The sequence below is a fragment of the Medicago truncatula genome, chromosome 8 (genome assembly GCF_003473485.1).
Source record: "Medicago truncatula cultivar Jemalong A17 chromosome 8, MtrunA17r5.0-ANR, whole genome shotgun sequence".
NCBI lineage: Eukaryota > Viridiplantae > Streptophyta > Magnoliopsida > Fabales > Fabaceae > Medicago > Medicago truncatula.
Genome location: NC_053049.1, coordinates 29,871,022 through 29,894,132, shown reverse-complemented (window position 1 = coordinate 29,894,132; position 23,111 = coordinate 29,871,022). Strand labels below are relative to the sequence as shown.

Here is a 23,111-nt window from a genome sequence, read left to right as displayed (position 1 = left end):
TGGAAAAATGTAACACCTTCATCCACTTACAAGCCAAGCCATAAAGCCCTCCAAATCCTTCATTTTCCAAAGCTAATCTATGCTATATAAATTATAACCAAAGTATTCATATGCATTAATCAAATCAACCACATTCCTTACAATATACAGCCAACAAACAGGAAAAAAAAATATGGACAAATTCTTCTTGGTTTCTTTACTCGGTTTGCTTATAGTGGCGAATGGAGTTTCAGGAAGCATGATGTGCGACAACAACTTTGGCATGCTAGAAGAACTCAACAACCTCGACACAGAGGAAGATTATGAGGTAGAAGAACTTTCTGACATACCTTCATGGACAAGTGAACGCGGCGGAAAAGTTCTTGTGAATATTGATAGCTTTGGTGCTGCAGGAAATGGAGAAACTGATGATACTGAGGTAAAGTTCTTTCATTATTTGCAAATTAGTCCTATTTTTCTATGTTCAACATGCACTTTACACATTCGAGGTTGTTGAACATATGAAACTGATGATACTGATCAATTCTTATTTATAGGCTCTTCAAAAAGCATGGGGAGTTGCTTGTTCTACACCAAAATCTGTTCTATTGATTCCAAAAGGACGCCGTTACCTTGTTAATGCGACGAAATTCATAGGGCCTTGTAAAGACAATCTAATCATCCAGGTGATGCATACACAAAAATAATTATTTAGTTTTATCAGCGACTCTTCATTACAATTACTGACATGGTATTTGCATTTCTCCAGATTGATGGAACACTGGTTGCTCCGGAAGATCCAAAGAACTGGGATCCAAAACTTCCACGCGTTTGGCTCGATTTTTCTAAATTGAAGAAAGCTGTTTTCCAAGGCTCTGGAGTTATCGACGGCTCAGGAAGTAAATGGTGGGCAGCATCTTGCAAAAAGAACAAGACTAATGTAAATTTTTTCATAATTTTTGGCTTTGTTATCTTACAAATATTTTTAAAAATAACTTATATTGCAAGCAATAATAATGTTCTGTGTTTTTTTTTTATCTTTTCTCACAGCCTTGCAAAGGTGCACCAACGGTAAGAACAACTTTCTTAAACCAATGCTGTATTCTATATTTTAAGCACAAAAAAAATGTAGTTTTAACTCCGGAGGGTGATTCATTGCAGGCACTAACTATCGATACAAGTTCATCTATAAAGGTTAAAGGACTAACTATCCAGAATAGCCAACAGATGCATTTTACGATATCGCGATGCGATTCTGTTCGAATTTTAGGAGTTAAAGTGGCGTCACCAGGAGACAGTCCAAACACTGATGGAATTCATATTAGTGAATCAACAAATGTCATTGTCCAAGACTGCAAAATTGGAACAGGTTCTGAACTTAGAATCAACATGTTTATGATTGAGTCGTGCGGTCCTTGTTAAATGCATGTTTCTTCTAATCACAGTTGCACCACGATTTTGTTGAAACTCCGGTGTATAACTTTTACCAAAATCACGGTGGCACATTGTGCTTATGTCAAACTTACTGTCAATCCAAACATGCAACTAGAATTTAATTAAAAGTGATTAAAATAACATGTTATGTTGAAATTTCACATTAAACATATCTGAACATAAATCGCTTTATTTCGAACTCAATTATACTCAAAACAATTTATAATTTTCATTTAAAATCATATAAAATGGTCACACACAAACACATTGACTATATGTGTGTTATATTATTCAGGGGATGATTGCATTTCAATTGTGAATGCTAGTTCTAATATCAAAATGAAGAGAATTTTTTGTGGACCGGGACATGGAATCAGGTATCATCAAAATCTTCATCCCTCAATTTAGTCCAAAATCAATGTTAATACTTGTTTGTTACGTTTACAATTAGAGTGCTTATGGTTGCACAAAAATTTTCTGACACTAATAGCCGTTCATGAAACTTGTGTGTCTAAACGCTTTGTAAAACTATCTACTTATATAATAAGTGCTTTATTAAGTTGTATATACAATTAGACTAAAAGCATTCAAGCACAACTAACTTTACTTCAAAGTATTTAACTCAAATTTAATCAAATCAAATATATTCAGCTCCAAACACACATGAAGTTGATGCCACGGTTGTGGTTCCCACCATTTTTATCTTTCTAGAAGAATTGGTTACAGGAACCACATACATAACATTATTTTAATGGTTACGTGACTTGTGTAAACATAGGATATTAAACTCAAAGATAAAAATAAATTTATATTGTACTGGGAAGTGGAAACCATATTAGGTAAAGTAGTTATTTTCTTTCTCTAAACACTACTTTTTTACAGCATTGGAAGTCTTGGTAAAGATAACTCAACTGGTGTAGTCACGAAAGTGATTTTGGATACAGCATTTCTAAAGGGGACTACCAATGGTCTTAGAATTAAGACTTGGCAGGTAGAATTTTCTATTTCTATCTTGATTAAATTTTGGTAAATATTTATTATGTAGTATTATCAATTAATTTGACAACGAAGATCGACTCAATTGGCAAGGAGTTTAATCATGAGTATTTCAATAACATGAGTTACATTACCGGTGTGAGGATTTCTTTGTGGGGGATTTGTAAATACCTTGTTAGCGTTCTTTTGAGCCTTAAAGTTTATTGTAACCCTAATGAGCCCCATGAACCTAACTAACATAAACTTTATTCTATTAAAAAAATATCATTAATTAGTTTAACTACGAGTTTAGTGGATCTACACATAGAGTGAAAAATAAAATTATACCACATTTAATTGGACATTTTATAATTATTTTTCACTTACATTTTAAAACTATGGGAATTGATGAATTTGAAAATGACAAATAATGCTTTCTCTCTATCTTGTTTTGTTCGTGACATGTAGGGAGGTGCAGGATATGTCAAAGGGGTACGCTTTCAGAATGTGAGGGTGGAAAATGTATCAAACCCCATTCTTATAGATCAATTTTACTGTGATTCTCCAACCTCATGTCAAAACCAGGTACTCAAAACCAACACATCATTTTAAAGATTTGAGTTCTTTAATGTTTCATTTTTTTTACTGATAGCAACCCCTTGTTTTTTTCTTCTTCCAGTCATCAGCATTGGAGATAAGTGAGATAATGTACCAAAATGTAAGTGGGACTACAAATAGTGCTAAGGCCATTAAATTTGACTGCAGTGACACTGTTCCATGCAGCAATTTAGTCCTTAGCAATGTTGATTTGGAGAAACAAGATGGCACAGTTGAAACATATTGTCATTCAGCTCAAGGATTTGGATATGGTGTGGTTCATCCTTCAGCTGAATGCCTTAATTCCAGTGATAAAACTTCTCAAGATGATGAATCTCAATCTATTATTTCTGAAGATGATTATACCCGTCACACCGAACTATAGTTAAATTACATCTCGATACGCATGCCTTATACAATAACTCTTTCCTTAGAAATCGGAGAGTTAAAGATATAAAAAAAAAAATACAATAACCTTTTGATTATAAATTTAATATATCAAAAGGGGGTGTAGACATTGTAGTAGTGGTATGTTTGAGGTGAGGTAAGAGACTAATGGAGGTATGTAATATTGAATATTTAGAAATTACATTGAAAATAGATAATACTTGCTCATAAGTATTCCATCTACATTGGAGATTAAGAAGAAGAAAAGAAGACATAAATTTTAGAATATTGATGTAGATTTTTATTTTAAATCCTACTATTGTGTTTCCAAGTTTGCATAGTGATATTTTATGAACTTTTGAGTTTTAAATTTGTGTAACTACTTTCTTTCTTGGGTTGACTTTTGTTGATGTAATATAAGATATTAGTAAACGTTTGATTTGACATTGATATTGAATGTTTTCTTCTTTTGACCTTCTTTTTCAAAAAAGAGTGAAAAAAAAGAAAGTAATATAGTATATTGATGCCAAATAGGGTAGTATCCTAACATTATTCATCCAAAGCAAACATGTATCGACTTTGACTTATTATGAAATTGTTAGCTAATAGGATTGCTCGTGGTCCGTCGAATTGAATTGAAAAATTGCTTTTCTTCCATCTGTTTTTCCTCATTTCCGTCCTAACAATATTATACTCTAGTATAGTATTAATTAATGACAAAATACATGAATAAATTATAATTAAGAAGTTGTGTAGTATTACTAACATCAACTAATGTTATTATTTTGTTGTCGGCCACTGCAAAGAAACAAACATATGAATGAATTCCACATAACAATTTCTGTGCCTGCAAGTGCAAGGCATTACAATGTGGTCCAAAACATTGAAAAGGAAATGTATATTCTTTAATAAAAAAAAAGAAATTATTTCTTCAGTTGTCTATGTTACATAGCTTATTAGTTTGTATTTTGATTGCAATAATGTTGGAGCTGGTAGCATTTGTTTCTTTCAATTGGTTCATACAACACATGCATTAAAACAAAATGTTGGTCTTAAAAATTTGGCTTGGAGTTCAACTTATAACTGACCTGTAAGAAACTCAAAACAAAATACTTATTAGGCCTGCAGTGTCCATGCTCCATTCCACATGGGTTTCAATTCAACAAGAAGCTAATATAAATGGTATCGTAACCGTCTCCGAAAATGTAGTCTAGTGGTATGAGTTGAAACGTTAAAGGAATATTATGAAAGTGGTTGCGTCTGCTACTAATAAAGTGGTTGATGTGCAGTGTGTATGACAGTATGAGTATTGTAAACCCTAAATTAATGAATTAAATTCCTAATCATAAAAAAAAGATTGGATAGACATGACTCAAAGACAAAAAATATATAATATATTCCATGTGTGGATGGATGTAAGGGTCCAATTTTGTATATATGCTATGCTATTTAAGGGTTCTTTCTCTCTGGCTTTTGGACCACCTTATTTCATTCTCCTAATTTCTGTACATTACGACCAATCACTTCAGCATAGGTTTGTCCAGGTTGTAGGAAAGCAAAAAATCATGAGCTTAAATGTGACATTATGAAAATCTAAAAAAAAAAAAGTAAAAGATTTTGGTGATGCATATTTTAATTAAGACTAGTAACACCAATTGGGAACTAAAACCAAACATTAGAAAAAGTATTTACCTAATTTGATTATTTTTGTAAATTTTCCTTGTTATTATTATTTCACTTTTATAACTTATGGTCCCTTGCTTTTTCCCTTTATATGCAGAGCTCATTACAGCAAGAAATGCATCAATTATACATATGTACAATTTTATAGAACTTTGTATCAAAAACTATGCATTGAACATTTTAAATTGACACGGTGGGCAAAAAGTCATATCTCATATATGTATGAAATTTTGTTTAACAAGACAAAAAATAAGTCAAAAGAATTTAGGAATCTACACTATGATACTACATTTTTTTATTTCAATATTATGATACTACATTGATATCATATTAAACTAGTGATACCAATTTTTTAAAATTTTATTCACAGAAAAATGCTTTGTTTTACTGTTTATTTAAAATGTATCGCGTCCCTTTGTTGACAAATCGTATCGATGAGATATGGCTGAAAATATGTTTATAAGTGATGGATAATCATCATCTTATAAGTTGGTTTTGAAGAATTGAATTATATCAAACCAAAACCCTAAGATAATATCGAGTCTATCTAAAATTGATTCTCCCACTCAATATCGGATCACTCAAATCACGCTCCAAGTATTCAATCCTCAAATTCTAGTGCTTGAATATTTTACATCTATCCTATCATATATTACCTATTATGGAAGCTGTGATCTAAATGACAAAATGAACATTCCATAGTAGATCATATATAAAACAAAAGGGCACATGGATGAGCATAGTGTACAGTAATCATAGCCACAATGAGGTGGTTATTTGTGTGTGTCTCATTTTCAACCGTGAGATAAGGGTAATGCAAGTGCATTATAGGCCAAGAATTAACAGATAAATGTCTTTGCATTTTCCTCCAATGAAATTGTTGGTGAAGAGAAAAAGCTTAAAGGGTTCATAGTGATCCGTGAATATATATTGCTAACATGGCTTTTTGTACTTCATTACCAACATAAGGAATAGCAAGGACCATGACATATATAAACAAAATAATAAAGACAAAAATAATTTGTTTTTAGCTTTTAAATAATTTTATATAGATTTCAAGATCACTCACATGGACAAACCAATTTTCTTTCAACTAAAATTTCACATGCACCACAGACTATAATATATATCATTGCAACAAATTAGGAAATTTTCAGATTGCATCTGAATTGTTGGATATGAAATTTTTTATAAATGTGATTTTGTTTTTACATTCTTAGCTTCAAATTCTAGAAATATCCGTGAACAAAAAGTTGTGACTAGCAAGAAATAGCACTACCTCTATTGCAGCACATTTTCTACAAACATTTGCATTCATTATTGAGGTATAGAAGAAGAATTGAATGGTTGTTGAAATGAACTAAGCTTACAAATGTGTACTATATGATTAAAACTGCCTATAGTTTGTCATATTAGTCCTTCCCCACCAAAAACATATATTTGGATTATTCAGAAGAAAACAAAAAGAAAGTTGGTAATTAAATGAATATCAATAATTCAATAATAAAAATCTTGAATAACTAATTTCCTTTTAATTTTTTTCAACTGAATATGATAGCCCAAATTGGATATATAAAATGAAAATGTGACCCCACATTAATAAACGGGTTCCATAGTATCTAATGCTATAATAATCAATTCTTATTGAGAAGAGATGTATAATTAACAATGAAGGACATACATAAACACCTGATACGATACAAACACTGATACGTCGACAATGATAATAATTATAAGTGTTGTGTCAAAGTTGGATACCAACACTTATCCGATACCAAGACACGTCTAATCCAAAAGTATTCATGTTTCATAGATAATTAACCCAATTTGTTGCAAGGGAAAAGAATAGACAAAAAGTTATATAGGAATCTTTCTAACAAATTGTTATGGGCCATATTTTGGTGGCTGAATGGATGATCATAGCTTCAAATTGTTTAATAATTACCCTTTATTTGGTTGCTTTGAAACATATTCACAAATAATGGATCAGAAGCAAAGCCAATCAATCATGTGTTGTGTGCATTGATGAAGTTCACGAGTGGAGACTTAATAGTTCACGAGCACATTAACACAAAAAGACGGCTAACAAAGATGTGTGGTACACCTTTTTCTGATTATTGTTGGTACCAAATAGTATAGGAAAAAATTATAATATGCAAGTAGGGCAAATTTGGAAATAAAGAAATAATAATGTATACCAAATTGATAAGTGTACGTGAAACCAAAATTTTAAAATAAAAATTGATAAGTGTACGTGCCAGTTTCTTGTGACTTGGTAAGCTGGAATAAATGCAATTTAGAATAGTTATTCTGCTCGTGAGAGACATCTAGGGACACTTGAACACTTTCTTTTATAATGATTTTATGTTTTGAATTAATATTATGGATCTCTCTAATAAAACTTGTCACCAATGAAAACAAACAGAGTCACAGGAATGTGTAAAAAGGTACCAATGGGAACTTGATGAATGTTATTATAATGTTTGAAAATAGGGCATGTTATTATTATTAGTTATTACCTCTGCATGTTGTAAACATAGCAAGAATACGGTTGATTGGGAATTAAAAACTTCCAATAAAAGACTATCATTTTTTTTTATAATAAAATTTTAAGGTGAAGGGATGATGCACAATTTAAGGAGGATCGTTTACAAAATGGTGTCTATTTATCTTCCTTCAATGGTGCAATTGAATTAGAACTTTTGGATTCAAGATCTATCTTTTTAACCCTAAATCAAACCTTCTTTTAACTCTAGATCAAACCTTTAGAGTTATAATACGCCATCGATTAATATTTAATTCTAGCTTCAACTTTATTTCAAATTTTGTTTGATTAGCTGGTTGTAGGTACAAAATATTTACGATTGTTAGTGTTGATTTATCTCGTCAAAGAATTTATCCTTGTTTTAATTTTTTAAGTAATAATTGTTCTCGATTGACCTAAGACATATAATCCACTGCCTATAAGGTGATGACACGTCATCTTACATTATTTTCAATATATTTTTTAGTCATTTTATTTAGGTTTGATCCAATTAGAGGAGTTTTAGTAAAAATGTCTATGGTTTTCAGAACATTTTGTAATATTTTCATTTCGAGTCATGTAATTCTAGCTTTCTTAAAATCAAGTAGTTCTTAGGTGTTTTTGATGTAATTCAATACAAATTCATGCAAATCAGCAAAGCAAAGCATCTCAAGAGGATTTTGGAAAACAATGAATGATGATTTAAGAGGCTTCTTAAGACATTACAAAGAGGATAAATTCTATTTCAAGTCCCAAGGCAAGTTTCAAGGAAGAAAACACTCAGAAAGACCAAGAAAAAAGGCAAAAATGCGTTGCTAGCGCGCACCGGGTGTGCTCTTGCGGGAAATCCCACATGCAAGAGGCGTGCGCCTCCGGCGGGTGTGAGGAAAAATCTCAATGTTTCAACCCAAACTCACTTGGAAATCAGCCTATAAATACAACTTCTCTCATTCACAAATTCTCATTCAGAACAAATTAGTTCAAGAGGAAGGCAAACACTAGGATCTTCAAGGAATGAGTCTCTCTCCTCATTCTCAGTCTCTAGAGTATGTTTTATTCTTTTGTAATTTTATCATAGTAATTAAATCCAAATTGGGTAGGATTCTAAGATAAACCTCTATTTAATTGTTGGATCTTTTTAATTCAATTATGTTATAATATCTATTTAATTTTATTAGGCAAAAGTCTTAGTGCTTTCACTAGGACTAGGGAGTGTGACATACCTAGCACCTATGGCTGAACCTAGAAACAGAGCAAACACTCTCTTCTAAACGTTGGATATTAATCTTATTCTTCCCCCTTGATAAGGTAGACGTAATAAGATTTCCTATTTGTTGAACTACTAAGATTGTATTGAATATGTTATGAACTTCTAAGATTCATAGACAAAGTTGGAGTATTTAGATAAGGATTTAAGAATATCAATTTACCTATGTTTCAATTATCTACGAGAGAGTAAGGGCCCACTTTAATATTATATGTGTACATCTACTAACACATGTAGGCTTGACCACGCTTATAGTGTTGTGTATAACCTTAGAGTGATCAACATGTGAAACTTGACAGTTGGAGGGACATATGGCCCACAAACTCATAATAGAATTATTGTCGTAAAACTGAATGAAGATTGTCTGATTAATCCAACAAGAGAATAGAGTGGATTAGAAGAATTCTAACCGTTACTAACATTCTGCAAATAGAATAGAGGAGATTCGAATAATCCTAATCGCCGCTAACATTCTACAATCAAACTAGGTTACTAACTCACTCCCGCTTTGCACAATCAAATCAAACTTGCAAACCCTTTAATTTACCCGCTTTATTTTATTTAACTGTTTTTATTTTCTGCATCTAATAAATAACACTAGTTGCAACAACAATCCATGTAGAGACAATCTTACTTACCCGAACTCAATCATGATCCAATCCAACAACTTAGGATCCCTTCCACCCAACAAGCGCCTCAACGACTAGTTGGACTCATCCATTTCGTAATGCCTCAATGACTTCTAAAATACACCGAACTATCTCTTCATTTTAAAATGAATGTTGTTTAAGTTTTTACACATAAATTAATAAATACAATAATATCGTCAAAAGACATAACAATTTTCATAAACAAATTATCGATGTGTTTCCCACCTTTATTAATGTAGAGTAAAACATATAATGCTATCCAGAGTCTAATACTCTCTTTCTAACACATGTGGATTCCACCAATTTTTGTGGGATCCGATTCTAAATTAAAAAATAATATTAATTCTATATTAAAAAGTGAAAAAAAAATATTCATTTAAAACAAGTTTTTTTTAATAGTAACATACATTGTGAAATCAATGAATTATCTAAAGAAAACATAAATATAATAGAAAATGATTAAAATAAGTTTGTATTGATTGACATGTATAATATAATTTGTGGAATTATTATAGTATAACTCCTACCCGCCTCTATAAATAAAAAGTTACAATTGGCCAATGAATGGTCACGAGAGAGGATGAAGAAGGTGATGATTGTTGGAACTTGGAAGCAGAGATAGATATATGTGGGAAAGGGACCTATGGAAAAGGTGAAGGAAGTCACAGGTAAACACTGTTAATAGAATTGAATTGAATGAAGAGTGACTATCAACAAGTAGTGGCATTTATGTAAAATACGTGGCTGCAGTTGACATTTGATTCAACCAGCACCTCATGTACTATTGGAAGCAAAAACATGGATTGGAAGGAAATAACAAAAATCCATATTTGATGCATATGACACTCTAAACAACCTCGTGCGCATCACTATCACCACCACATACAAAATGTTATTATCATATTCATAAATATAAGATTTTGGGTTAAATAAGTAAAAAGTCTACGTATTTCAGTCACATACACATTTTGACGCCTTTGATCAATAGGTAAACTAAAAAGTCTACTAACTTTCTCACATAATAAATCTCCATCCTACTAAGAATCACACCAAAAGGACGATCAATCATCAATATCCATCACTCTGAAATGATGATCATCAAACCAACTTTCCATATTCAACGTAATCCATATTTTAAGAGTTTGCAAATCCATCCACCAAAAGGAGTCATTTCTCCTTCCATCCAACACCATACCTCGATTTATCCCATACTTGTGGGATAAAATCGTAAACCATGATTTCCACTGATTGGTCATAATTCTCCAACGCCATTTACCTAATAAAGAAACATTAAATTCACTCACTCTACGCACTCGTAAACAATTGATGCTGATAAACTTATCCTAATGTATCCAATGAATTTTGTGAGATTCCTCCCCACCTCCCTACCGAATTTTGAAGAGATTATACATGAGATAACCTTAAAGAAGATAATAATGTAAACATGTAAGGATGACACGACATATTTAAGTAAATTTAGTTGATGACACATTAATAAGTTGTGATTCTTCATGCCAAAGACCATATTCCTAATCCATTCAATCAGAGGAAGCCAAAGCAATTCTACATTGGTTACCGTCAATTGCAAGTTCAAGATATTTAAATGACATATGACCAAATTTATATTTAAGAATATATGACACATCTTCCAACCAATAACTTGACATATTTATACAAACGAACAAAACAAGCTTTTGTGAAAATTTACTTTAAAACAAGACATCAACTCAAAAAGAATTAAATTGGCCTATATACGCCCTAATGTTGACTCAACTTTTCTCTCACACAATCAAACCATCTGCAAATTGTAAGGGAGAGATCCTAAATTATGTGTCTTGCCTAATCTCAAAACCTTTGAACATGTTTATGTTGACCGAAGCATTCAACACAATATCCAAACATTCAACTGCTATCAAGAACAAAAATGGTGAAACACAATCTCCTTACCTAAAACTCCTACTAAATTTAAACTCTGTTGTTGGGCTATCAATAACAAGAACTCCGACAATCAAACAATTTTTTGCTTATTCTCAACTTTAGGAATCAACACAATGAAAGTGAAACTTCTACCTTTTACCAACTTGCCATTAGCATGAAATTCATTCAATTAGTCAAAATTAAAGCAATCGAATATCAACATGTATCAAACACATCTTTTGTATAGTACTTAAGTGCATGTTTGAATTGACAATGTGATTTTCAAACACATCTTTTATATACTCCCTCCGTCCCATAATACATGATACAATTGACCCTATTACGCATGTCAATGCATAATTTTGAGTTTAAATATCTTGAATAATATATTATAAAAAATTATGAAAATTTAATATTTTGAAAATACTCATCGAGACGAATCTAACGACATCTTATATGATATTATTTATCTTTGTATATTAGTAGAAAAATATTGTCAAAGTAAATTATATCAAAATTGAATATTTTCAAATGAGTCATCTATTGCAAGACGGAGGGAGTAATACTTAAGTTGAGCATCGAGCATAAGCATTGCCCCCTCATAATCAATCATCAATGATATACACTCTCTACTCACTCACATTGGGATTTCAACATAAGTTGAAATTTCTTCATCCTTTGAATTCCGTGAACCCTTTTTTCCTTGCAAAATTTCACTTTTCCCTGTTTTGGGGGGCCTCAATAGATTTTGGAGAACCTTATGCACAGAAATGTGCTCAAAGAGGATCACAATATTGCACTTTGTCTTTTGTTTTTATCAATTTAATAATGTGTACAACTAAAATGTTGTCTAGCACATAATCATGTAAAAATGGAATGCTGCAATCAGTGGGCTGAGAATATAGTTTCTCATAAGAAAACCCTCTTGGAAGTACAATATATATTGTTTTATTTTCTCGTTCACTTTTAATTCTTTACCATGAAATTTTCACTTTCAATATAATAACCAAAAAAAAAAAAAAAAATACGAGTTTGGAAAAAATAGTCGAAGGAGTTTCTCTCTGACAAAAATCTTGGCCCGTGAAGATGACACGTGATCATAAAAGCTGTTATAGTTAATTAGTACTCACGTGGATTTGCATTTTGCAATTTTTTAGTACCAAATCTTGATTTATCATTTTACTAATAAAGTTTTTTTTTTTAAATGCACCATATGTGCAAAGGAAACAAGCAGCAAGAATATGTGAGATAAACATCATACATACATCTTGTCATTTGACAAAAATGAGGAACTTAGGTTGCTTGAATTAAATAAAAGTTCTCGTTGTTATACGATAATCTGCATCGTTTAAGTCAAATAAGACGATTTACATTATATATTCGTCAAATTGATCTTTACTCTTTAAAATTTATTTGTTTTGATATAATTTATTTTGACTTGATAAAAAAAAGTAATGATTGTTGATATTCTTTTATACCATTTACATGTGTTACCCAAGGCTACATGTTAATTTGGAAGAATTTTTTGTGAGGTAAGGTAGAAATGCAAATTTGATTAGTGATTTATGATGAACTTTACATATAATTTATTGGCTTAATTGCACTTTTGATCCTCTATCTTTTTAAAAGTTGTAATTTTGGCCCCCTAACTAATTAAAATACAAAACAGCCCCCTATGTATTGGATATTTGGCAGTTTTGGCCCCCAAGACCACTTTTGACTTAGTCTTCGCTGACGTGACACTCACATCCCTTAAGTGAGGTGCCACGTGTTGACCATTGTGTGTACCACGTCAGCGAAGACTAAGTTAAAAGTGACCTAAGTTGTAGTTAATGTTGAGTAGAAAGGTCAACCATTTGTGCAAACCATAATTGATTTACAATAATTTTTAAAGATGAGTGATATTTGAACAACTCTTTCGGTACAACTTTTGGGACAATCTTGTTGTATTCTCTTCTTATTGGTCAAAAACAATAGAGAGAGAAAAAGGAAGAGAGAGAATAAGAAGATAATGTGAATATGAGAGAGAAAGTTGTACAAAAGTTGTACAAAAATGGTTGTACAAATATCATTTCTCATTTTTAAAACAAGTTAGATAATCCATCTAGAATAAACTATAAACACAAATGATATTTGAAAAGTTTACGTATGTAGTTGGAATTTTAGATTACGTAAACAAATTTTCAAAATACCAAAAATATAAAAGTTCATTGTACGTGATACGAATATGCTAGCTGAATAAAACAAGGTTAATATTTTGGAAGTTTTTATTTCTTTGCAGAAATTAGAAAAACTTGTAAATAGCATAATGCATTAATGTCATGGCCTAAGTGAGACTAAAAACAAACTTTTAAATAGACCTTTTTGTGTTTTAAGTAAGAGAACGATAGGATTAAACTTTTTACTAGCATGTGAGGTTTCATTATTTCTTAAAATACGTTATTAACTAATACTAGAGATGTCCTATAATAAGTTAATGACATAATAGTATAGTTGTCCTATGTGAGTGAGTGAGACTAAAAACAAACTTTTAGATAGACATTTGTGCTTGATAAACTAAACCTTTTGCTAGCATGTGAGTTTTCTTTTCTTTTTCTTAAAAATAAATAAATCACTAATATTAAATAATAATAATTAAGCCTAAAGTCATTTGCCTAAATCCTAGGCTTGTACTGATTGCACAATCAAGTATTTATTTATTGTATAAACTCATCAATTGTACATCCAAAATCCCTTGTACCACAGTGGCACTGTCTTCATATAAAAATGTAGGTACTTGCAAGAATCCCAAAAAATTATTAAAGAAAAAACCAAATTTTTTACTAACCCAAAACAATTAAGATTTTTGACATGTAGTTGCCTAAAAATATTCCGACGACTTAATCCATTTAAATCAAATGTAAAATTAATCCTAAAATCTACAACGAAATATTAAATTTTTTAAAAAAATATAGTTGAATTACCTTCTAAATAAGTGAGCTGAGGAATCAAATCCGAATTCTCCCAAATTAAAAATATATTTTGATGCCAATTGATGGTGTACACCACATTTTGAAACCATAAGGAAGTTGGAAAAGACAGCAGATAGATTTTTGAGTATAGTAAAAATATAATATAGTAGCCCCCAACTGTCTCTTAGTTTGGTCACATGTAATGACTTTGGATATGTGGCAACAAGAGAATAGCAGCCCCACTTTTGGACACTAAACAAAATTCTAACCAAAATTCACAAAAAAGTAAAAACTCTAGTTAATAAAAGATGAGAGGATGAAAGAGAATGAAATCATCAATGCTTGGCATTATCAAGAATATTTTAGTGTTTTTACATACACACTTATTATTATTAGTCTTCAAACAAAAAACCAAGTTTTATCCTTATATAAACACATAACCGTCACTTGGTTTTTTAGCAACACAACACAAACAACCTCTCTATTTCTCTTTTCTTTCCCTCTCTCTCGTTTCAACATAATCTACTAAAAAAATGTGTGAGTTGAGCTTAAAGGGTTTCACATATATGTTTCTCATTGCAATTCTTATTTGGTCTTCAAATTTTGAAGAGTGCATTGCAAGAAGAGGAAAGCATTGGAGGCAAAATAGAGAAGAGATAGCTTCTTTGTTGAAGAAGAAAGGAAAGAATCATGGCAATGGACATAGCCATAATGGTGGAGGATCAAAATCAAAGTCTCCTCCACCACAAAAAAGCATTCCTTCACTCTCACCACCACTACCTCCTCCACAAGAAGAAGTTACACCTTCTACTCCTCCACCACAAACTTACATTGGTGGGTCCTCTACCACCTTTAATGTGCTAGATTTTGGAGCTAAAGGAGATGGAAGAAGTGATGATACAAAGGTAAATTAAAACATGAATTTTATTATAATCACCAATTGTTTAAGGTAAACAACGATTCATCTGATAAAACTATCAATGTATCGTTCAACCAGTTGAATTGTCTAGTTCAGTTCGATTTTTAAAACATTACATATTTTGCTACAAATTTACTTGTAGGACTAAGATTAAACTACTAATGAAGAAAAAAGTGGCACAATTATAATCATGTTTTTATTTCATTAATCTTCAAAATTAAACCATCATTACAAGATTATATTATTAATGTTATGAATTTTTATTTTCTTTTGCTTTGCTAGTGCCGTCCGTGTTTGAAATATTTTGTTTCCTTCTAACATGTAATCATTTGGGTTCAACTACCATAGTTTATGGTAAAATAATATGTCATTAGGAGCATAAATAATTTGTTATCTTTCTCTCTTATTATGTTTGGAATGTAGCTCTAGTGTTGGTAATATATGCCGTCAAATAAAGTTCACAAGGACATTGATTGAAAGCTAAGTAGTGAGAAATACAATAACTGAAGAAGAAAAAAAAAATACTAGAACAAACCAAAGATGTGGGACCTACTTGATAAATGATTCTAGTTAAGACAGTTAGGTCACGATTCCAACAGTAATTTAATTTCTATAAGACTATAATACACTCATATGTGCACTTTGTTTGTCTTATATCAAAAAAATAAGATTTTAAGTATCTGTTTTTCTCAATATTTGTTACTTTAAAATATTAATAAAACTATTTGTTGTATTTTAATGTATCTAATAATTACTCCACTAAATTATTTTATGAGTAAGAATATTTTTGTCAATGAACCTCATTCTATCATAGAAAATAGTATACTTAATGATGTTCTTAATAATAAAAAGTGTGCATAACCCTAAATTACTTAATATAATACGGTGGATGCATTACTTATCTTTCAACTAAATTTCATATCAATCCGACCTCTATTCTATGAGGGGTTGAATAGATAAAATAAAATGTCATGATAAATTATTTAATATTCACGTGATTATTCGAACAAAACACATTTCTTTAATTTAATATCGATATAACTTATGAATCAAGAAAAATATTGATGACTTATGATTAACTTGTATAATTTCTTATGGTAGAAATTGGTATTGTAATTGAAGTAGCTTAACTTGTTTTCCATTTTTGGTTGAAATGAAAATGCAGGCATTTGAAGCCACATGGGGTGCAGCATGTAAAGTAGAGGCTTCAACCATGCTCATTCCAGCAGATTACACCTTCTATGTGGGGCCCATTGTTTTTTCGGGCCCATACTGTAAACCCAGAATCATTTTCCAGGTAACATTTTTTTTACATGAGAGAAGGGTGCAGCTATTAACACCACCATATTTACTACTACACCAAGGTGTTCGAAGTCATATTTTGGATGTGTATTTTTTCAGGTAGATGGAACCATTATTGCACCAACAAACTCCAATGCTTGGGGCAGAGGACTATTACAGTGGTTGGACTTTACAAAACTGGTTGGATTTACTATTCAAGGAAATGGCATTTTTGATGGAAGAGGTTCAGTATGGTGGCAAGACACTCAGTATAATGATCCTTTAGATGATGAGGAAAAACTCTTGGTACCTTTAAACAACACAATTGTGAGCCCACCAATGCAGGTAATTTTCATTTTTACCATGCAATTTCGCGGATTTATCTCCTCGAAAGTGATCAATTCATTTTAGAGTATAAAACAAGTAATATCAACAATTATCAGTAGTCGATATTTCATACACACTATGAAACGCAGACACAAACACAAATGTGACGTTGATAGCAACACATAGACACTAGTAATAGTTTAAGACAATAGAAGGGATGAAATGTAACCACATGTGTCCGTGTCATGTCAATATTAGACAGTGACACATGTCGGGCACCATACACGCCTATTTTTCCATAGAAATTTTGTTGTTCACATTAAGCTAATCATTTATACCTTTGCGATTGTACTAGATTGAAAGTTCACTGGGAGGAAAAATGCCAAGCATCAAACCAACTGTGAGTAACATTTTAAACCTTTTTCAACACCAAATTTGATTTATGTTAAGGAGATTTAGGAACATAATGAAGCTAATACATGTTTCTGTACAGGCTATAAGGTTCTATGGAAGTATTAATCCAACAGTCACAGGCATAACAATTCAAAATAGTCCACAATGCCATCTCAAGTTTGACAACTGTAATGGAGTCTTGGTCCATGATGTGACCATATCATCTCCTGGTGATAGTCCTAACACTGATGGAATTCACTTACAGAACTCAAGAGATGTATTGATATACAAAAGTACTATGGCTTGCGGTAATATTTCAATTACGGATAAATTATTGCACATTTCTATTTATCCAAACAACAGTTGGTATTAGGCCAGGTTTGAACTTTTTTTACTATTATGCAGGAGATGATTGTATTTCTATACAAACTGGATGCTCAAATGTATACGTACACAATGTCGACTGTGGACCAGGGCATGGAATCAGCATCGGAGGTCTAGGAAAGGATAATACTAGAGCCTGTGTCTCAAACATCACTGTCAGGGATGTCAACATGCATAACACAATGAATGGTGTCAGAATCAAAACATGGCAGGTAAAAAAGATTCCTATATGTTCATCAAGCTTATCAGAAAATTTAACTTCAAAATCATTTCATACCGATAATTGAATCTTCTCTCAAAGCCAAATAATTATGATTCAATCAAATGCTGCAAAGCTCTCATTCAATCCAAATACCTTCATCAAATTGAATGAAAAATTTGATCTCTAACAAATTAAATAAAAAATTATGCAGGGTGGATCAGGTTCAGTACAAGGAGTACTATTCTCAAACATACAAGTTTCACAGGTTCAAGTTCCGATAATAATCGATCAATTCTACTGCGATAAAAGAAACTGCAAAAATCAAACAGCAGCTGTGGCTCTCACAGGAATCAACTATGAAGGTATAAAGGGAACATACACAGTTAAGCCGGTTCACTTTGCATGCAGTGATAGCTTGCCTTGTATAGATGTTTCTTTAACAAGTGTTGAGTTACAACCTGTTCAAGATAAATACCATCTTTATGATCCATTCTGTTGGGAGACATATGGTGAACTGAAAACTGCTACTGTTCCACCTATTGATTGTCTACAAATTGGGAAACCACCGAACAATCGGATTCAGACAGCTCATGATTTATGTTGATCATGGAATTTTAGCTAGTTAGATACATTATTATGTATATTATTATATATAAGTCTTGTTTAATAGGAAATTTTCTTCATTAGTGTATACTGGCCCTGCAATTAGCAAGAGGTCAATAATAGTGTGATTATAGGGAGGTTTGTTAGCTATGGTATTATTTAAGTGTGAGGTATGTTTATACGAGTGATAGCATATATAATGGAAATATTGTACTTAAATTTAATACAATTTGGGATTTGATTTGAGGTATCAAAATAGCATACTGTAGTGAAGACTATACAGAAAATGAGACATTCCTGCATCCACCACATTAGATAGATGTTCAATACTCGGTATAGATGCGCTGCACAGATTCAATAGGCATAAGCCAAATATGAAGAACTTCAAGCTTCTCTATGTGTTGGATGCCAGTCGGTACATTCTCAAGTCGGGGAATTGAGCCTAACTGAAGCTTTTTCAGATAAGGCAATGCTCCTTCGTCGATAATAATATATCTCAATTCCATCGAGAATCCAACGTACAGCTCCTTTAGTCTCTGAATCCCTCCATCTTGAAAATACAAACCTAAACCTTCATAAGCTCCAGAGTCTATAGAAAGGATCAACAAGTGTTGCAAACTTTTATACACGATAGTCAAGGTGATGGAAGAGTCTATTGAGACACTGTGATCCATACACGATAGTCAAGGTGTCCGATGACATCCTTGCTGTCAAAAACTTTCTTGACTAGAGTGGTTTTTCCTTGTCCTCCCATTCCTACCACAGAAACTACAGTGCCCTCTTTCCTTCCCTTTACCATCCAATCAAAAAATAGTTTTCAACGTCCTCAATGTAAAGAGCAGCCACTTGAGGGTCGTGCCATTTGGCATTCCGGCTTCCTCAAAAGAACGTTGGAAGCCATATCTTTCACTTCTTTCCTTGATCCCGCGAATAGGTGATCACTTCATGTCTTGAATTTCATATGCTATTTGATGGAGAGGGATCATAGTTTTGAGAAAGTGACCAATCTTATGGAGTAACAGACTTTTATATTAGAGGCTATGCTCGTAACAGACTTTTTTAAGGCTAGGTGAAATACATGTGACTCACGCCACTAAGAGAATGGATCCACTTAATGTTGAAAATAGTGTGTTAAAATGACCGTTGTTAGCATTATTCATAAAACAATTGTTGCAAAACTATACATTTATTTATTGAATTTCATCCAACTTAATTACTCCACTAACTGCAATTAATAAATATATTTTAGTAAAAGATACTAATTTTATCATTCAAATGAACACAATTAATAACTTCTTTAAAAATCGTGCACAAACCTTAACCAACTATTATTTTGAGACCGAAGGAGTATTAACTAAGGGTATTTTAAGAATGGCATCATTAGCTAAGGGGAATTTTTTTTTTACTTTTTTTAATTTTAACTCTCTAATTTATTAAGAAAAGAGGACACATTTAATTTGGAGTTGGATAAAATTGTATTCCATTTGGTCTTATTTATAAGAGAAATTTTGGTCAACTCACACATATAATTGGACGAACCGGGATTCGAACCCTATCATTTTAGTATTTTTTCCAATTGATTTAGATTTCATTTCTAACTTAGTTAAATGACAAATTCAACCAGAATAGGTAAGGAACAGAGTTTCACCTTATCTTATCCATATCCTACAAGACAAACTTAATAATCTCCCTCCATCATCATCATCATCATCATCATCATCATCTTTGATGAAAAACAAGTGCTATAGCTTATACCTCATATCTCCAATATCCAATGGCAGATAACAAAGACATTGAAACAGTGATCAGAAGAGTCACCTCTGTAACCAACCACCTTGTTTCCTCATCACCACCTCAACTTATTTCCTTGTGTCACACTTCAACTTACCAACGTGTTCATGGTGATGTTCCTTCTCACGACGTAGTTTGGAAGGTTGTTCCTTCTGATGATGATGAAGGAAAGGTTTTCACTGACATTCTCTATGAGAAATCCGTTGGTGAAGGAATTGCCAAGGTTGTCCTTCCACCTTTCTCATTTTCTTTTCTTGTTTTATTCAATTTTGTAAATGTTGGGAATTTTGCAGATTAGCATTAATAGGCCGGAGAGGAGGAATGCTTTTCGACCTCATACGGTTAAGGAGCTTATTCGTGCTTTCAATGATGCTAGAGATGATCCCTCTGTTGGTGTCATCATTCTCACGGGAAAGGTATACCTTTTCTGCTACTGCCATTTGTTTTATTGTTTTGTGAACTTGGTCATGTTGAGGTAAGAAATGGATTAATTGCAACTTGTTAATCGAATCATTATCATACAACTAGTTCACTACTAATTTGTTATGTGACTTAAGCATTGCTTTAAGTGATTATTAGATTGTTTTACTGTATCAGCAATTGACTCAGATATAAGCTTACCATGTTGTCCCTTGTCATGAAATGATCAACTTGATGGAAACAATTATTATTTCTTAAATAATCATATGATGCTTTCAGTACAGCTATAAATCAATGTTTTCAAAACCAAACCAACCGGTTGAACCTTGAACCAGACTTTACCACGGTTTGATCCCAGTTTCGTCTAAGTTCAAGCAGTTCAAATCCGTTGACTTGACTCAGGTCTCATCATGTCAATATTCGTTTCAATTTTTATACACTGCAGTTAACATATATTTATGATTTGACCATGTAGTTTGTCACTTAAGACACAACTGATCCTTTTTTTGAAGAAGCCAAACTAGCCAGACACAACTGATCCTTAATGCAGAATTGAATGATTTTAGTGACATATTGATGATGTAGGGAACAGATGCATTCTGTAGTGGTGGTGACCAAGCCTTGAGGACTCCAGATGGTTATTCCGATCATGAAAATATCGGTCGCCTTAATGTGTTAGACTTGCAGGTATATATCAATTTATTCCAGATTTTTCTATTTGTGTGAATGAAAGTGATTCTCATGGCTCAAGTTATCTCTTACAGGTGCAGATTCGCCGCCTTCCAAAACCAGTAATTGCAATGGTACTCTCCTTATTTACTCCAAATCTCAATTTTTTGTGCACAAAGCCTTCAACAGCTGCAAATTATTTGCTAACATTAACACAGGTTGCAGGGTATGCTGTTGGAGGAGGGCATATATTGCATATGGTTTGTGATCTAACCATTGCAGCAGATAATGCTATCTTTGGCCAAACCGGTCCTAAGGTGCTTCGATAATTTGCCATTTTCATTTTAACATTTGTAGTCATCAAACATTTAATCACAAGATAGGAAAGTTTATTTTCGGCCCCTCTTCATCTTTTGTAACATCTTGTCTTTGTATCTATAAAGGTTGGGAGCTTCGATGCTGGTTATGGAAGTTCTATCATGTCACGTTTGGTGAGGATTAAAGTTATATGATAGATTTTGTTTGCTATAGCATTTTGATGTTTCCAATCCAAAAGATAAAAAATGTGCTTCTCAATACAGGTAGGTCCTAAAAAAGCACGCGAAATGTGGTTTCTCACAAGGTTCTATACGGCTGTTGAAGCAGAGAAAATGGGCCTTATCAATACTGTTGTACCAGTAAGCTTCTTTCCATTCATAGAACACTCACCACTGTAATTTTAGTTTCTCCTTTAAGGTTATGTTTGGAATTGCGTCAACCTTCCATTTCTCACGTTCGAATGTCTTTTAGACATTATGTTTCTGATGCTACAAATTGCAGCTTGAGACTTCACGTGCGTTCAACAGTTTCTCACTGCAAATACAAACAGACATTTAGTCAAAATCATTCTTCGTTCATTATCATTGTATTGCATGGAATATAAACAGTGATACTAAAACATTAGCAGAATGACACATGTTACTAACATCAAATAGTTAATGCAATATTTTTGATTTGGTGTAGCTAGAGAATTTAGAAAAAGAAACAATCAAATGGTGTAGGGAGATACTCAGAAATAGCCCAACCGCAATTCGGGTTCTCAAGGCAGCTATTAATGCAGTGGATGACGGGCACGCTGGACTTCAGGTATATCATTATTAAACTTGTTTTAGTGGTTATGATTAACATTTCATACTATATACTTTCTAAGCAAGAAAGATGATTAATCCTTCCTTTAGAGCATATGTATGCATATTTTATGTTTTTTTTTCTCTCAATTATAGGAAATGGGTGGAAATTCAACATTGATATTTTATGGCACTGAAGAAGCAAATGAAGGAAAAACTGCATATATGGAGCGTCGACGTCCAGATTTTTCTAAGTTTAATAGAAGACCATAATTTCAAAAGCATTTATAAATTATATGTAAGTTAATTTTTGTTGTCAATTTGGGTTATGGACTAAAATCTATAGAATAACACTGATTTGGTTCATCAGTTCATGTTAGTTTATTTGAGGCTGATTGATTTGTGAGCTCTAAAGCAAAAGAATGTTTATGATGTTTGTTTTTTCTTTATTTTTCTGTGTGTATCAGTCGGTTGAAATTGCTCTGATACAAACTATATGTCTATAGTTTAAAAGTAAAATGCAACAGAATAAATAATTAATCGCTATCAATATGAGATTAGAAAAAGAAAACACTCTTTGAAGGACCATTTGCTAGCTAAATCATGGTATCAGAGCCTGGTTAACCATGTGCTTGAACAGGAGTTGAACTCA

General features: G+C 32.3%; 3 protein-coding genes across 3 annotated transcripts; all 3 read left to right on the top strand.

Annotated features, from left to right (window-relative positions):
• Window positions 1-32: 32 nt before the first annotated feature.
• On the top strand, window positions 33-3,451 carry LOC25501371 (probable polygalacturonase At1g80170). The gene is made up of 9 exons (XM_013590566.3): window positions 33-418; window positions 537-665; window positions 749-919; window positions 1,030-1,050; window positions 1,141-1,348; window positions 1,709-1,790; window positions 2,296-2,404; window positions 2,857-2,973; window positions 3,068-3,451. Exons 1-9 carry the CDS (start codon window positions 173-175, stop codon window positions 3,368-3,370), a joined length of 1,386 nt encoding a protein of 461 aa, XP_013446020.1. The 5' UTR covers window positions 33-172; the 3' UTR covers window positions 3,371-3,451.
• Window positions 3,452-14,810: 11,359 nt separating this feature from the next.
• Window positions 14,811-18,729, top strand: LOC25501370 (polygalacturonase At1g48100). The gene is made up of 7 exons (XM_013590565.3): window positions 14,811-15,269; window positions 16,449-16,580; window positions 16,685-16,909; window positions 17,247-17,291; window positions 17,385-17,592; window positions 17,690-17,880; window positions 18,082-18,729. Exons 1-7 carry the CDS (start codon window positions 14,898-14,900, stop codon window positions 18,472-18,474), a joined length of 1,566 nt encoding a protein of 521 aa, XP_013446019.1. The 5' UTR covers window positions 14,811-14,897; the 3' UTR covers window positions 18,475-18,729.
• A 1,364-nt stretch (window positions 18,730-20,093) lies between these two features.
• LOC25501368 (1,4-dihydroxy-2-naphthoyl-CoA synthase, peroxisomal) lies at window positions 20,094-22,891 on the top strand. Its single transcript, XM_013590562.3, has 9 exons — window positions 20,094-20,487; window positions 20,558-20,680; window positions 21,270-21,371; window positions 21,449-21,487; window positions 21,572-21,670; window positions 21,797-21,844; window positions 21,935-22,030; window positions 22,356-22,478; window positions 22,616-22,891. The coding sequence occupies exons 1-9, from the start codon at window positions 20,248-20,250 to the stop codon at window positions 22,730-22,732; spliced, it is 987 nt and encodes a 328-aa protein (XP_013446016.1). The 5' UTR covers window positions 20,094-20,247; the 3' UTR covers window positions 22,733-22,891.
• The last annotated feature ends 220 nt before the right edge of the window (window positions 22,892-23,111 follow it).